This window comes from Lutra lutra, chromosome 4, assembly GCF_902655055.1.
Source record: "Lutra lutra chromosome 4, mLutLut1.2, whole genome shotgun sequence".
NCBI classification, from domain to species: Eukaryota; Metazoa; Chordata; class Mammalia; order Carnivora; family Mustelidae; genus Lutra; species Lutra lutra.
In genome coordinates this window covers 146,212,102-146,230,001 of record NC_062281.1, presented here as the reverse complement: position 1 = coordinate 146,230,001, position 17,900 = coordinate 146,212,102, and the positions used below count along the sequence as shown (strand labels likewise).

The window sequence follows — 17,900 nt, the reverse complement described above, 5'->3', positions numbered from 1 at the left end:
TGTCAGAGAGAGAGAGGGAGAGAGAGCGAGCACAGGCAGACAGAATGGCAGGCAGAGGCAGAGGGAGAAGCAGGCTCCCTGCCGAGCAAGGAGCCCGATGCGGGACTCGATCCCAGGACGCTGGGATCATGACCTGAGCCGAAGGCAGCTGCTTAACCAACTGAGCCACCCAGGCGTCCCACCAATGTACCCTTTCTTATAAGCTTTAATTATTCTCAACTCAGAGATGAGAAAATTCAGGCACAGAGAATATTTTAGTTGGCTTGGACTGCCATAACAAAATAGCATACATTGGGTGACTTAAACCACAGAAAGTTGTTTTCTCACAGTGTGAAGACGAGATGTCCAAAATCAAGATGCCAACACGGTCAGTTTCTGGTGAGAAATCCTTCCTAGCTTGCAGACGGCCACCTTCTCACTGTGCCCTTACACAGCCAAGACTGAGAGTGCTCTGATGTCTCTTCTTAAAGCACTAATCATGTGGCCCCACCCTCCTGGACCTCACCTAAAACTTATTTGAACCTAATTAATTCCCACAGATCTCATCTTCAAACACTAGGACAACTGGGGGTTAGAACGTCAACATATGAATTTGGGGGTTGCAATAGGGGGAGATGAGGTGGGGAGACAGAATTCAGTCCCTAGCAGACAGATTAAGAAACTTAGCTGAGGTTACAACTAATAAATGGTGAGGCAGGAGTGAAACCCTGAAAATAATGACATACTCAATAAAAACTTTAACAATCTTTACCCTTCAAAGTTAACCTTGCTAATAAACTTGATGTGTATTTTCTAAACTATTTATTACCCCATTACTGATGTGTACCTGAGGTGTGAATTTGGTTGTCACTACATTGTTTTGTATTTTTATTATAAGTGTTCTGTTCGGCGGCGCCTGGGTGCCTCACTAGGCGGAGCGTCCTACTTGTGATTTCGGCTCAGGTCATGATTTCATGGTTGTGAGAATGACCCCTGCATCAGGCTCCACGCTGGGTGCGGAGACTGCTTGAGATTTTCTCTCTCCCCTCTTGATGAATGAATGAATGAATGTTCTACTGGAATACTGAGGTGGGATACTGAAATCTGTATTACTCCTCTTAACTACTGCATCACTGCATGGATGCACCAGAATTTAATTATTACATTCTTGCTTGATCCATGTAATTTTCACTTTTTATGTTTTGCTAATACCAATAGTTCTATAATTTTTTCCTTTTTTTAGACAGAAACAGAATATATCTTAAAATATTACAAAATATATGTTAATAACTTGAATTTAAATAAAATAATTTTTTAAATAAAATGAGGGGCACCCGAGTGGCTCAGACAATTAAGCATCTGCCTTCGGCTCAGGTCATGATCCTGGAGTCTCATATCCAGCCAGCATTGAGCCTCACTCCCTGCTCAGCAGGAAGTTTGCTTCTCCCTCTCCCTCTGCTCCTCCTCCCCACACCCCACCCACCATCCCATGCCTCCCCTACCCCGGGCTCCTGCTCTCTCTCGCTCATTCTCTTTCTCAAATAAATAAAATCTTTAAAAACAATAATAAAAATATTACAGTCATACATTGTACACTTAATAGTGTACAATAGTGTTAACAGTTAAATACATCTATGTTGGCATGGCATGTCATGACTTTGCTTGGTACAACCTGGTATGCTCTTTGTAGAAGAGAGGACACAGATGTATCAACTGCATTCAACTAATGTAGTTAAAATTAAGGAGCTCCTCAGGATGTCACAGGTTTAGCCCAACTCTAACCTAGGTCAGAGAAGTGAAATACTCAGTGAACTCGGGCAAATGAGGTATTAAAAATACTTTTTTGAAAGGTTGCTAGGTAATATCTTTCACTGCATGTCACTGGTGGTCCATCACAAAATGGCACTCAAGCCTTGGAATGGGAGGAACTATGGCGGATTTGGCAAACGCGTTTATGTTTCACAGCCAGAGTCCTTCCTCTCCACATGCCAGTGAAATGCCTGCCTTCCCCTAATGGTGGAATGGTACCAGGGAGATGCAGAGAAATGGCCAATGTTTCTGTGAGGAAGAGAACACAACAGATATTCCTCACTGCCAAATGGCTAATCACTTTGAAAAACTTTATATGGTCTCAACAAAATTTTCATTTTTTAGTTTTTGCCAGTATCAACAATCCTGTAACTTTTAAATTCATACAACAAATATTTACTGAGGGCTCTAGGCAGTTTTCTAGATAAACATAAGGTCTGGTCTCAGGGAGCTGACCATTTATTACAGAGAAAATAAGGAAAAATAAGATTTCAGATAGTGGTAAGTATTAAGTAATACAATTAGATTAAAATGATAGAATATATCAACAGTTTGGTAGAGGGAAGGACTGGAAATCATGAAGTAAGCAAAGACCTCTCTGAGGAGGTAATATTCAATATAGAATTCAGATAATGAAAAGAATCCAGCCAATGTGAATTTCAAGAAGAGGAAAGAAACTTTAAAGGCCTAGAAGTAGGAAAAGTTTAGAAGAAGTGCAGAAGAAGGGGCTCAGTGATGCTAGGAAGATGATGTTAAAGAGGTGGAAGAGCTCAGATCCTTTGGATATTTGGAGGGTCATGGGACAAAACCTGTATTATATTTTAAGTACAATGAATGCCAGCAAAATATAGATACACTATGTAACATTCTATGTGATCATAAGAAACACTAAGTCTTGGCAATATTATGCTGAATGAAAAAGCAAGTCCCAGAGGGTTATATACAGTATAATACCCTTTCCATTAAATAAGTAAAGTAAAATGTATTGTTTAGACATACATATACCACAATTAAAAACTATATGTAAGAGGCTAGCTTTCAAAACAATGTGAATGCAATTAATGCCATGGAACTGGACACTTAAAATGGCTAAATAGTAAATTTTATGTTATGTATATTTTAATCACAATTTTTTAAAGCATCTGCCTTTGGCTCAGGTCATGATCACGGGATCCTCGGATTGAGCCCCACGGAGGGGGTAGGTGCAAATCAGTGTCAGCAGGGAGTCCGCTTCTCCCTCTCTCTCCACCCTGCCTCTGCTCCCTTTCTTCTCTCAAATAAATAAATAAATTTTTTAAAAATACAAAAGCTTAAGCACTTAATCACGTATGAGTCATAGTATACATCTATAGTCAAATTTCAAATTACAACTACATTCTTTATATATGAGCATACACAGCACAGTAGCTAAAAGAAAACCATCAGCTTCCCTTTAGAAAGCTGACCTTACATTTGCAAATCAATTAAGAATAATGCATAACTTCCATAAAATCAGATTTTGTTTTAAAGTTATTTCCTTTGAAATATATAATGTAATCCCTGACAGAATACTAGCTGATTTTACTGAGAAGTCCTGGAAAACTGAATAAAAGGTCTGGCAGGGAGTAGAGGGGGGAAGGAGGGGAAGGAAGGAGTCCTCTTTGCTACTGTCTTTATTCATTCCTTTAACAGATACTGACCCCCCCACTGTGAGCCACGCACTATTCTAAGTACTTGCAGAGAGAGCAATGCACAAGAAAAAGTCCCTACCTTCCTGGAATTTCTATTCTGTAGATAATAAACAAGTTACATGAAGTATAAAGTCAATGATAAGTATTATGAGGACAAAGCAAAGTAAAGGGATTAAAAAATGGTGGAGGCTGCACTTGAAACAGAACACTGAGACACCCTCTCTGGAGAGGCAGGATCTGAGTGAGAGGCTATTGGATGAAACAAAGACCCCGGCCTGGTGACAGAGCACCGGCCGCAGAGGGAAGAGCAAAGGGCCAGACATGGGCTTCCACTCTGCACACCTGAGGAACAGCCAAGGTGCTGTGCTGCGCGGCTAGGGTAGAGGAAGTGACAGAGAACAGTAAGAGAGGAGGTCGGAGCAGGAGACTTCTGCTGCCTCTGTTTCTTAAAAATAAAAACAATACAAATTTATTTGTGAATATTTTTTGAGCTCTATTCTAAAAATAAAGCCACCAGAACACTGCCAAGACATAGTTCAGATTAATGCATACAAAGAGTCACATTCAAATCATCATGTGACAGTTCTCTCAAACAGCACTTTGGTTTTTGAATAGTGGCTACTGATTCTTTTTTTTTTTTTTTTTTTAAAGATTTTATTTATTTATTTGACAGAGAGAAATCACAAGTAGGCAGAGAGGCAGGCAGAGAGAGAAGAGGAAGCAGACTCCCTGCTGAGCAGAAAGCCCGACGTGGGGCTCGAACCCAGGACCTGGGATCATGACCCGAGCCAAAGGCAGCGGCCTAACCCACTGAGCCACCCAGGCGCCCCAGGCTACTGATTCTTGATTGAGATTTCTCCAGTGTTTTTACTTCTTTCAAGTCAGACCCGTTATCAACACAGCTGCTAATGTTTTTTGTATTGTGTGTTTATAGCTACTTCATTTTCACCTACATGATCATCAATTATAAAAATATTCTAAAAAATTGGTTTGTTTGTACTCCTTCCTCGACTTCAGGTGAAATGTTGTCTATTAAAAGAATACTCATTTATTTAAAGCTTCTCATGTTACAATATGAAAATTCTCCAATGTGCCTTTTAAGTTTGTATTTCATATACGATTTTGTTTTTAAAATCAATACACATTGATTAAAAGCTTTAAGTATTCTATAGAGTAATTTTAATTCTAAGAGAATTATTTATTATATTTATCTATACTTATTATACTTATCTATATACTTCTAGATAGAATAGTAAGGTCACATTTGAGGAAAAAACACTTTTGTAATAAAAAATTCATTTCATTTAATCTGGAGAGTTTCACCGTGAGAGATACTGACCTCAGGAGACAGTACAGAATAAGCCTGTGGTGGTTTTTCCAGTGATACTGGTAGGCAAAACTGCCCAGTCTTTAATCGTCCATTCTGAAGCATTGGTATCCACTTTTAATTCAAAAGGAAACAATATTAAGTTAAATATGTTTGTTACAAAAGGAATTACTTGGAAAATCTGTTTTAAGAACTTGGTATGAGCCAGATTTGTCTCATACCACCAACACCAAATTAGGTAATAATAACAGGTTTCATGATTTCTCTAAAGAAAAGCTTCCTGACAATATATTATTAGGGAGTATCCTTAAAACATTATTATTACTAACTAACATGCAATATTTAAATCTACAGATGTCCTTATTATCCCAGAAAAGGCTGGAGTAGAAGAAAAGGCCACAAAGTGAATCCATTTTTAAATGGGGGTAACTGTGCCATTGTATACAGGGAAAAGTTTGACTACATGTGAATGCTGATGACAAAACTAAAAAGCAGGAACCTAAATTTATTTTGTTACAGTGAGCAAAATTCACTCATAAATTGCAAAAGACAAAAAAAAAAGTTAGTCAAATGTCAAATGTTTTCTCTTTTGGGTAGCAGCATGATTTTTCTGACAAGTTGTGGTAACACATCATGACCTCCATATCCTTCCCCTTAGGCTTACCTTTGTAATTCAATCATAATGATTTTCAAAAATACTCAAGAGTTTTAACTGCCTTTAATCAAAGCCAAAAAGTTTTAATGGCCCAGGGTCTCTTTTAATCATTTTACATTGAAACCATTCTTTTCCGAAGAACCCTTAAAATTAATATATTTTATACTGTATTGTTGGGTAAACACATAATAATCAGGGCCAACACCTAAGTATTCACACATGTCAGCTAATTAATTACATTAGTTAATTAAATTAATGAGTATTTTCTTATCCATGATGACTTTTTCCTAACCCTTATGGGGAATCAGATAAGGAATACCCAAGTAATATTGAGCACCAACTATATCTCAAATACTGTAAATATTTTTAAGACCAAAGAGCTAAATATTAAACAAAATATACTACTGTATATCCAACAGGAGTTTCAAGAGGAGTATTTTGTTTTTGTTGGCAACTAACATGATAAAAAGTAAAAAGCAAATGATGGTGGTCAGTTAAAGTAGCAGGGAGTTTAACCTTGATTTCTTCATGAAAATCAGGAGACCTTCATACAAACAAAACAAAACAAAACAAAACAAAACAGATCAATAGTCAGTAATTTGTTCAAATAAGTAATTATTCCATGGTATATTTGAGTAATTTTTAAATTAATTTCAGGATTCATGCTTAATTTTTCTTCTAGTATAAAGTATTTTTCTCTATTCCCAAACTTTAAGTAACTAACTCTTATTTCCAGTTGAGGGAGCTGCCTCTGTTTCTGAAATTTCTCATCCCATTTTTATTAATAGGCTGGTTAGTCCTACTCTTTTTAAATTCATTATTAATTACCACCTTGATGCCAAGATCTTTATTAGATTGGAAATTATACAAAAGAGCAGACTAGGCAAGACTTTCTATACTGTGATACACATTACATAGAAAAAATAATAAGAGTCTTTTATAAGTAGATTTTTAAAACCATGCCATAAATTTTTTTTATTATTATAGGAGTGCAGCTTCATGTTAAAGATTAATATCTTTTTGTGGGGCGCCTGGGTGGCTCAGTGGGTTAAGCCGCTGCCTTCAGCTCAGGTCATGATCCCAGGTCCTGGGTTCGAGCCCCACATCGGGCTTTCTGCTCAGCAGGGAGCCTGCTTCCTCCTCTCTCTCTGCCTGCCTCTCTGCCTACTTGTGATTTCTCTCTGTCAAATAAAAAAAAAAAAAAAAAAAAAAAAAAAAAAAAAAAAGATTAATATCTTTTTGTAAAAAAAAAAAAAAAACAAGTACCTCTAGACAACTTAATATCAAGTTGGGCTCTCTATGGAATATTTTGTATCAATTAAAGAAGTAGATGTTAACAAAACATAAACTAATGTACTGACAGCTCAGAAAAAGAAACAAACAGAAAGAAAAAAATCAGGGAACACCTACAAAATGCATTTGTCGCACAGTTAGAAGTGCTCCCAGCCACTGTTAAGAATACAACCAATATCATATTTGATCAAACCAATGGCATTTTCACCTCAATATCCATTGAGAGTGGTCCCTAGGACCATTTTTATAGACGTATTGCTGCTATTTATGATATAGACTTAAAAAGGATAAGAACCTCAGCATTCCAATCTTCCATATTCAGTTAGTATCTCTTAGAGTTATATTCAATGAAAATTCATCCAAACCATATGGCTCCAACTAATTAAAAGTGAAGGCTATTCCACAAATTAGGAGCTCTTTTTCCTCTGATGCTAGTAAGTCTAATATCGTTCCACTTCAAATAAGCCTCAAAAACACTAACAACTGTAGATCTGATCACAGAAATATTAGGTAGATGAGGTTTTTAATACCTACAAGAAAGATAATTAATGCTAGCCATTTGAGAATTTGATGATTCTGGTGAATAGAAAATGCTATGCATCTTATTACTGATCTCACTAATCATCACTGAATTATGAGGACAGTTGAATTTACTAACAATGTTAGACAGTATTGTCATTTTAATTCTACTAATGCAGAGAATAGCAAAAATAAAGATATATCCACAAACTGAGATATTTCAAGAAATTACTTCCTTCTTTATCAGTATCTTTCCTGGTACTGAATGTTCTAGTTCATTTTTTTTTTTTTTTTTTCTGAAATCATACTATGTGGAGGCTTTTATGAAAAATCAAGCATCTATGTGTTATTCATCAACAAGTACTTTTAATTGTTCACCCTTATGCTAAGTACTGTGCTATTTTTGTTGTGGTTTTACAGATAAACATGAAAAAATAATTACCCTCAAAAAATATGTAATTTAGTAGAAATATAAGTAAGATATACATATATCAATAGCAATGCTATAAAGCAGGGGTTGGCAAACTATGGCTCATAGCCTGGCTTTGTATAGCCCACAAACTAAGAATGATTTTTATAAGTTGTTAAAAAAAAATAAAAGAATAACATTTGACTTGAAATATTACATAGAATTCAAATTTCAGTATCCATAAATAAAATTGTATTGGAAGACAGCCATGCCCATTCATTTGCAACTTCACTGATTGTCTATGGCTGTTTTTGCACTATAACAGCAGGGCTAAGTAATTGCAACAGAGACCATATGGCCCACAAGCCCTAAAACAAACTACTGGGTCCTCTGCAGAAAAAGTTTGCCAACCCCTGCTATAGAGCATATAAGGTTAAGTGCTTCAAGAAGAGAGTTGAACAGATTATTTCAAGTTTTGGATCAGGGAATTGTGTTTAGGAAGACTATATGACATGGGCCTTAGAGAATGAATAGGAGTTCAATCAGTACAGGGAATCGGTATTATAATAGAAAAAGAGATCCAAGAAAGGCCAGAAACAGAAAAGTACAGGATATGTTTGGTAATCAGGCAAAAAGAAATCATCAAGATGTAAAAGATATTAGAGAAAAGAAGAAGGAAAGCAAGGATGTTTGAAATTCTGAATCAAAGGAACTGGAAAAATTATGGTACCGTTAATAAAAATAGAGTCAGAGATACAGTCCATACAGTCCAGAAGAGAATCAGGGAAAAACATATGGATATTGAGAAGTCAGCAGGGCACCCTGAACATCCCAAGAGACCACTAAAAAATATATGTCTGCATCTCACAAAGAAGGTTATGACTGAAAATAAAGAGCTGGGAACAATCCACATAAAGATAAAAGTAGTAGCATTTTCACTGACTGTAACTCTGAGAAATACATAAAAGATTATTTACAGAGAGTAAAGTACAGAAAAAGAAGGTTATGGGTGAAACCTTAGTGTTTTGCATGGAATGTCTATACTCAAAAAAAAAAAAAAAAAGGAAAGAAAGAAAATTAGAGTAATTACCAAAAACCAAAACCAAAACCAAACCTGTCCACAGAGATGGGAGGAAACAATGAGTGTCATAAAGTAAAGGTGAGAAAGAATAAAGTTTTAAGGAGGGCAAGGAAAAACCATGCTATACAACAACAGTGAAGAGAGACCTTTGTTTTGTTTTTCAGGAGACTTAAGCTTTTTTTTCTACAGTAAGAGATGGAGCCAGGGAAGCAGACAAGAGAAGGGTTAAGTGATGGAGTCACACTCTAAAGAGCAAGAATGAGACTGGAGGAAAGCAGAGGGAAAGACACTGAGCCAGGTGTGTGCCCCAACTGCCTTGAACCAGAAGGAAAGGCAGATCCATGCAGAGATCATCAGAGGTAAAGAGTAGACAAGTGGATTGTTCTCAAGTTGGATGATCTCAATCCACTTACTAAAGTAGGAATGCTAAGAGTAAGGCAAACAAAGAATAAGTAGGAGCTAGAGAAAGGAGGAGAAAGGCTTAAAATACATCCTGCCAAAGACAGAGGGTAAAAAAGCGATGAAAGATACCAAGATTGGTGGGGCTGAAAAGAAGATGAAATAAAATAAAATGAATTTCTGGAGCCTGATTATATGGATAAAATGACATCAATTTGTGATCATCTTGATTGGTAGAATTTTGTGATTTTTCTCCAATAGCATTCAATAATCAATGGTAGAATTTTTTGATTTTTTCTCCAATAGCATTCAATAATCAAAACAAAAGAAAGAAAAGAAAGTAAGCAGAGATGAAAAGTTATCCAAAGTTAAAACTTTCTGAAAGAAGTAAATTGGAAGGTCCTAAGTCAAAGGATTATTGGATTTTGAGAATACTACCAATGTAACTGACTAATAGCCATAAGCTTAGTAAAGAGTTAAGTAAAACTACAAAGTGTCCAGGGGAAATAACAGGGAAAGTCCAAAGGACCAGAGGCACAATGATAATCAATAACCATATAATAAAAATGAAAGGGTCAGAGAATTTGATATGAAAGATGTTTTGTGTATAAGTCTTATATTTGATGTCTATGGAAAATATGCATCTACAGGTTGAAAATTATAACGCTGATGTCAGCTGTCTTGAATTTGCACATTCAGTGCAGCAAAGCATTTGGTAAACACACTAACGTGAGTGCTAACAATGCCACTGAGAAGTGAGTAACTTTGAAAGAAATATTTGAATTCAGTACCTGTTATGATATACTACGGCTGTATAGGCTTCCTTTGAAAATTCTGAACAGCTAGATTTACCAAAGATTACCTGTAACAAATAACAGCATGTTGAAACTTTGTTGTAATAAATGCTGGATGTTCATATCTATGTAAGAATTTGTCTGATTTAATAACTACTGGAGAACAATGGGCAAAATCAGCCCAATGAAGAACAATGTGCCTACTGACGCTCATTAATAAATTCAATTGCTTAGTTGTAAATTTCTTTTCAACTATAGACCCATCTGACATTCAAACATTCGAAAAGTTTCTACCCATTATATTATCTTTTTCTTAAAGAAGGTGAAGAATTCATTTTAAAATCTGGATGTAAAATATCATTTGGAATTTATGTAAGAAATATGGTTTTAGAATGGTAGTATATACTATACAAATTAGTGGCTTCTCCACTAAAACAGTAATCACTCTGTAAATCAAATATAATTATTTATAATAATATTTAAAAATTCTATTTTAGGTCAAGCTATGTATCCTTTGCTTCCAGTATTCCTTACAAGCTACTCTATAAAGAAGGAGGAGCACCATTCTCATATTCTTTCTTACGTGTTAAAAAAAAAAAAAACACCACAACAAAAAAAAAATACAATACAACTGGAGAAGGATTAGAGGTAAAATAATTCAGCCTTGTATATCTGCCTCTTGATTTCTAATAGCAATATCATAGTTAATTAGGACAGCTGATTAGAGAAATGGCTTATGATTCCTATGTGAGACAGTAAGGCTTGCAATGTTATCTAGCCATAAGTTAAACTCTTACATTTGGCCAGCCATCGCTACATATGCAGAAATAAGTACATGGACATGTTCTCACACTTCCATCAACACAGCTGGTAAAAGAACTCAAACTTTATATCTTAAACAAAGGGATTAATTAGTACCATCCGTAAATAAAAAGAACATATTAACAGATATTTGTGTTTCTTTTTCTAACCAGCTGGTCCTTTTATTTTAAGGGTGTGTAAAGGTACAATAATTATGACTCTCCTAAATAAATCTACTTTCATCAATTTGCTAAGAATACATTACCAGGTTTTTATAAAATGTTGTTCCAATGCCAAAACTTGAAGTTTATGATTTTATCATATCAATGTTATACGATCAAGAAATTATCTTAGGATCCATTTGAGTAGTCCTTATTTTTAAAAAATTAAGCCAAGACAACGTGTCTATGTTTCTATACTTTCAACCAGCCACTAGGATAAACATAAAAGCATTATATTTTCATATGACTAATAATACACAAGCAAAAGAACGGCAGTACTTTTTTTCCTCCTGAGAAATTATCATTTTTCACAAAGAATCTCATTTAGTTTCATAACACGAATGATAAAAAGTAGAAAGTGTTCCTTTTTTTGACCATTTGACAGGTATTTTTAACCATTCACCCATACAGACTGAGCATCATTTCTGTGCCAAGCACTATGACAAGCATCAAGATACAATCATGACATGGCCCCTGCCCTCAAGGAGCTCACAATCTAGTAGACAAGATGAAGAAATAATCATATAATCTTAAGGTGATAAGGCCCATAAAAGAAATGAGAAGATGCTATGGTAGCACCAAAAGAGGGAGTGGTCTAACTGCCAATGTGGCTGGATGCAGCTGGAATTCTGTAGAGGAGGCCATATATATGCTAAGATAAGGAAGAGTTTGTTAGGCAAACAATAACAGCAGGTTATTTTACATATACTACAACTGCATTAGCTCATCCATATGGCAATTCACATAACAAAGCACCGATTTTCACAATCCAGGATCTTTTGATCAACTGTGATAGTACATTCATTCCTTCAGCAGAAATAAAAAACTAGTAAAGAACATGAAATGCTAATTCCAAACCGCAAAAATAAATCCTACATTTATGAACAAATATTTATTTAGCATGTATGATATACAAAGATCTGAAACAGCTGCCATAGATAGAAGAATACAAAGATGAATAATTTGTGCTTGTTGCTGTCAAGATCTATAAATTCTGATGAAATGGACACAACAGGAAAAGAGAAAATACACAGCTTTTTTAGTAAGTAGAAAATCAGAACTTGATTTAATGACTGGCACAGAAAGCTAAAATAAAACTCTGTTAACAATGCACCTATTCTTAAGCTCATTTTCATTCCCCTATTCTCAGAGGCTGAACATCTACAGTGACAGTTGTGCTCCTACTCCGTATGTTACTAACTTTAGTTGAGCCTAAAAATCTACTTTCATGGAACTTGCATGTATTTCTCAGAATGTGCATTGATGTCCCACAAATCCTAAATGACAATCTGGGCAATCAAGAATCTCCCCAGTCTGGCCTCAATCTAGTATTTCTGACTTATCTTACATCACGCTGGCTCACTGGTAACTCACCACTATACCAATGTTGAAGGACATTCTCCAACTGGAGAGAGCTGCTTTCTTTCCACTGTCTAAGACCCAATGCCATTTACATTTACCACCTTTGGTTTTAGTTCAGATATACCTCCTCCAGGTGATACCTGCCTATTACCTCGGCAAGGCACTCTCTTACTAGTGTACATCAATGCCTTTGAATCCCTATAGCAATCTTCTAATACTTAGCAAATACCTTGGCTCTCAATATTGGCTGCAAAATGTAATCCCTTGGGAAGATTTAAAAATACTGATACATGATTAGTTCCCACCCCCAGACATTATAATTTAATTGGAGTAAGATTCAGTCTGAGCACTGGTATTTTTAAAAGCTCCCTAGGTTAGGTATAATACGCACTATTAGCAGGATTTCTTAACAAACATGGGGAAAACAACAATATTAGAATCATGTGGGGAACACTTTCAACCTATACCACAACCTCATATGTTTCATTCTAAAGGAGAAGAATCAGAATCACAGATGACAAGAATAGAAAAAAAAAACTGTGCTTTCTTAGAGTACCCTAGGTGATTCTGTTCTGATCCTCTCTTAAAAGTCACTATTTTAGAATTTTATGTGTTTCTCTATATCCTCTAGGTTAAGTTATCTTATTCATCTTTGTATCTCTGGGAGTGACTAGCATATACCAAGTCCTCAATAATTAAGATTTCAATATGGATGTGTTGAATCACTATATTATACACTTGAAACTAGTATTACACTGTATATTAACTAACTGAAATTTAAATTGAAACTTCAAAAAGACTTCAAGTAAATTTGTATTATCTCTACAGGAAGTAATGCAGTTAGAAACTTGATTTACAAGATCATACTAATTTCCAGTTTAGAAGTGCCAACTAAGTAATACAACAGCAACAATAACAACAACAAAAAAGTCTATTTGAACCATATATGAAGAACAGGAAAAGTAAAGAAAATTTCTTACCGGCATGGCATTGCTTGGATCCTCCCCATACATGAACTGTACTTTCACTGTAATATTTCTTGCAGAACCTTGACGATTGGCAAAATTGAGACTCTGAGGGTATATGTAGAGAAGATTTCTGTGAAGGCAACAGTATACATGATAGTGAATATATATCTAAAACTGGTATGTAATAACTGCATGCCACAAAAGAAAAGACGGGATAAACACTTTTTGCTAGCCCCTAAGCTATTTTCACACCCAATCATTCAAAATAGCCATCAAATATACCCCAATTTTGCAGATGAACTGAAGCCCAGAAAACTTAAGTGAGGTTAAGCAGCAAAGCTGAAATCAGCATATAAGTCGGTCAGTCTTAAAAACACAAGTTCTTTATTCTACAAGAGGATTCTGGGAAATAAATGACTATGGACTAAACCATTATGAAGAAATTAATTGCAGGGGCACCTGGGTGGCTCAGTCTGTTAAGTGGCCAACTCTTGATTTTTGGCTCAGGTCATGATGTCAGGGTCATGGGATAAAGCCCCACCTCCACACTCAGTGGGGAGTCTGCTTGAGATTCTCTCTTTCTCTCTCTTTTTGTCCCTCTGCCGCACATGCTTGTTCTCCTCTAAAATAAATAAATCTTTTTTTTTAAGTTAATAATGTATTATGTTAGTTCCTCCAAGCAGATATAAAGTTGATGACAGTTACAGGATTTAAGAGGTGTAACATTCCACAGTATATGTTCAAAACCACATATGACAATATGTTAGGTGTAACAGTATTTGGTAGTTGCTATAAGATAATCACATATTAGTCTGCATTTATTTTACTTCACGTCCAGCTCAAGATCTTGCATCTCACACAACTTTAATAGTCCCTGCTGCCACCACAGAGAAGATAAATCATTCAAGAAAAGACACCAAAAGAGAGGGCTAAAAAGATAAAAAAGAAAAGATACAGAATGAGAATTACTTACTGAAGACTAGTGCTGAGAGCTGATGAGCAAGACTTCAAGTATAATAAAGCCCTGCTAAGCAACTGATGAAGCAATGAAAACAGAGGTCAAAATTTTCTGGAACATGGTAGGGCAATACAGAAATTCTACATAAACACAACCTTTGACCTAAGAAACATGCCTCTAGTCTAAGGAGATAACTACACACATTTATAAATGGATGTGTTCAAAAAATTCACTATAACATTTTTTTGTAGTAGAGAACAATTACAAATAATTGTGAAGAATTCACCAGCACAGTTCCAGTTAATTAATTTAATATATTAATAAGAAGAAATACTATGGAGTCTGCAAAATGACAATGTGCAGCAATGTTACTGATGTAGAGATACCCAGCATGTTAGATGAAGAAAAATAGCAGGTTCCACAGCAGGATGCATAGTGGCATATGCTACCTATGGAAAATTGTGAAGAAATAATAGCTGAAAATTTCCCTAACCTTGGGAAGGAAACAGACATCCAGATTCAGGAAGCCCAGACAGTTCCAAAAAATATGAACACAAAAAGACTCACACCAAGCCACATCATAACTAAAATTTAACAGTTAAAAAAGGAGAGAATCCTAAAAGCGGGAAGAGAAAAACAACTTGTTACACAGGGAATCCCAATAAGACTGTCAGCAGATCATTCAGCAGAAAATTTGCAGGTCAGAAACTAGTGGCAAGATATTTTCAAAGTGCTGAAAGAAAAAACTTTCGGGGCGCCTGGGTGGCTCAGTGGGTTAAGCCTCTGCCTTCTGCTCAGGTCATGATCTCAGGGTCCTGGGATCAAGCACCGCATCAGGCTCTCTGCTCAGCAGGGAGCCTGCTTCCCCCCTGCCCCCCGCCCTTGCCTGCCTCTCTGCCTACATGTGATCTTTCTCTGTCAAATAAATAAGTAAAATCTTAAAAACAAAAAACAAAAAACTTTTATTTAAGGATACTGTCCCCAAGAAAGTTATCATTCAGAAGTAAAGTAGAGACAGAATTTTCCAGACAGGCAAAAGGTAAAGCAGCTTATCATCACTAAACTAGCCTAACAAGAACTATTAAAGGGAGTTCTTTAAGCTGGAATTAAAAAAAAAAAAAAAAAAGTGCTAATTTGTAACAAGAAAACATGAAAGAATAAATTTTACTGGAAAGATAAATATATAGTAAAAGTAGCAGATTAATCAGTTATAAAGCTAGTATGAAGGTTAAAAGACAAAAGTAGTAAAAAGATAATAGTTGAGGAATACACAAGATAAAAAGATGTAAAACAGGGACGCCTGGGTGGCTCAGTTGGTTAAGCAGCTGCCTTCAGCTCAGGTCATGATCCCAGCGTCCTGGGATCGAGTCCCACATTGGGCTCCTTGCTCATCAGGGAGCCTGCTTCTCCCTCTGCCTCTGCCTGCCATTCTGTCTGCCTGTGCTTGCTCTCTCTCCCTCTCTCTCTCTCTGACAAATAAATAAATAAATAAAATCTTTAAAAAAAAAAAAAGATGTAAAACACAACATCAAAAACATAAAACATGAGGGATGGGATTAAAAGGAAGAACCTTAAAACTCTATCAAACTTGTTACTGACTTAAAATACATTGTTCTAGATACAAGTTGTTATGTGCAAGCCTCAAGGTAACCACAAAGCAAAAACCTATAGTGGATACACAAAAAATCTTTTTTTAAAAAAAGGAAAGAAAGAAAGGGGTAAAAGGATATTCTTGGTTAACAGTGAAGGCTCTAGTTCCTTTTTTATACTTTTCCATTTTGTTTGAATTTTTTTACAATGAGAACACATAACCTTTATAATTAGATAAAACAATAAAGTAAAATTTTGGGGCACCTGGGTGGCTCAGTGGGTTAAGCCTCTGCCTTCAGCTCATGTCATGGTCTCAGGGACCTGGGATCAAGCCCTGCATCGGGCTCTCTGCTCAGCAGGGAGCCTGCTTCCCTTCCTCTCTGCCTGCCTCTCTGCCTGCCTCTCTGCCTACTTGTGATCTCTCTTTCTCTGTGTCAAATAAATAAATAAAATCTTTAAAAATAATAATAATAATAATAAAGTAAAATTTCTATGGGGGGGAGGACAGAGATGTATAACAATAAGCATACAATCTAAAAATCACTAAAGACATGGAGAAGAGTCAGTTGTAGTCCAAACAGTCAAAAATGAAAAAGGCAAATATGGAAATGTTATAACTCGTCAGTTTCCTAACCAAAAGAACTAAGGAGCAAAGAAGGCTATGACCGACTAACCACTGAAGTCATCAAATAAAATTTGCACATGAAATATTTATTGACTCCACACACCAAACATTAGGTACCATGTCACATGCAAGGGAAATAAAGGAAGATTAAGAGGCCATTCCTTGGTCTTGAGGAACATATAGTCTAATGAGAGAAATGCCCATAAACAGACCACTTCACAATAATGTTGTGTTGTGAGAGAGGTATGCAGAAGTTATGGGAAGAAGAGATACTAGGTTGGTTGTGGGGAAATCTTTTCATCTTCTACCTTTGCAATATATTTATTGAAGAAATGGGGCTATTTTTGTGTAATTTTTCTAGAGGCTACAATTTACTGATTGCATCCCTGTAGTGACATTTAACACATTCCTCTATGTTTTCTATAAATTTAGAGCTGGATCTAGAGCTTTGGTCATATTTAGGTTTGAGGGTCTTTTGGCAAGATCATTTCATAAATGGTACTGTGTCCTTCTATCAGAAGGAAAATGTCTGGTTGTTCCTCTTTTTGAGCAGTTAGCAGATGGTGATCAATGCTTAAATCTATTAGCCCCATTAAGGGTTGCCAAAAGATAATAATTCCATCAGTCAGTCCTCCTTTACTTAACAGCTGGATTATCTCTATGAAGAGTACTTTTCCTCATCTATTATTTGCTTAGACAGTGGGCCATTGTATGAGACACAGGAATAAATGCTTTCTTTTCCATTATTTTCCAGTTTTCAAAATAAGCAGTTGGTAGATTAAAATCTTCTAAGAGAAACTAGTTCTTATCTTTAGCATCATCTATAAACTCATGGACCAAACACATTAATGAGTTTTAATACACTGCAGTTATTATCTTCACTGATATTCAAATTGTCCCATCTTTGGCAAATGAAAAGGCAATTCAAACTGGCTTGTAAATCCTTTTATCATTCAAGGATTCATATACTCTTTGATGACTTCTTGCTATCTGCTATATAGCAAGATGTTCCAAGGTTTCTCCCAGGACCCAGAATCAACCCTTTCTCTAAGGAGCTTTGGTTCTCTGAATGAGAAATGTTTTTCCAAGCTATAATCTTGGCACTCATTACTCACTGTTCCTAGGTCACTTAAGTAGAAAGAGTGAGGGGAAAATGTTTGGGTTTTTTAAAAAAAGATGTATTTATTTGAGAGAGAGAGAGAAAGAGAGAGACTGAAGAGGGGAAGAGCAGAGTCTTAAGCTGACTCTGTGCTGAGCATGGAGCCCAATGTAGGGCTCAATCTCATAATCATGAGATCACGACTGAGCCAAAACCAAAAGACAGATAATGCTTAAGTAACTGCATCACCCAAGCATCCTGAGGGGAAACGCTTTTAAAAAGCATTCTGAGTACATACTGATATTGCAAATTCCAATTCAAGACACCAAGGTTTTTATTTA

At 35.9% G+C, this 17,900-nt stretch overlaps 1 protein-coding gene across 1 annotated transcript in view; it reads right to left on the bottom strand.

Annotated features, from left to right (window-relative positions):
- The window catches only part of DOCK7 (dedicator of cytokinesis 7), a 221,984-nt gene that overhangs the window by 96,623 nt on the left and 107,461 nt on the right, over positions 1-17,900 (bottom strand). Inside the window, 4 exon segments of the mRNA XM_047723748.1 lie at positions 4,798-4,899; positions 5,846-5,984; positions 9,933-10,003; positions 13,300-13,417. Of these exon segments, the coding sequence (XP_047579704.1) occupies positions 4,798-4,899; positions 5,846-5,984; positions 9,933-10,003; positions 13,300-13,417 (430 nt within the window).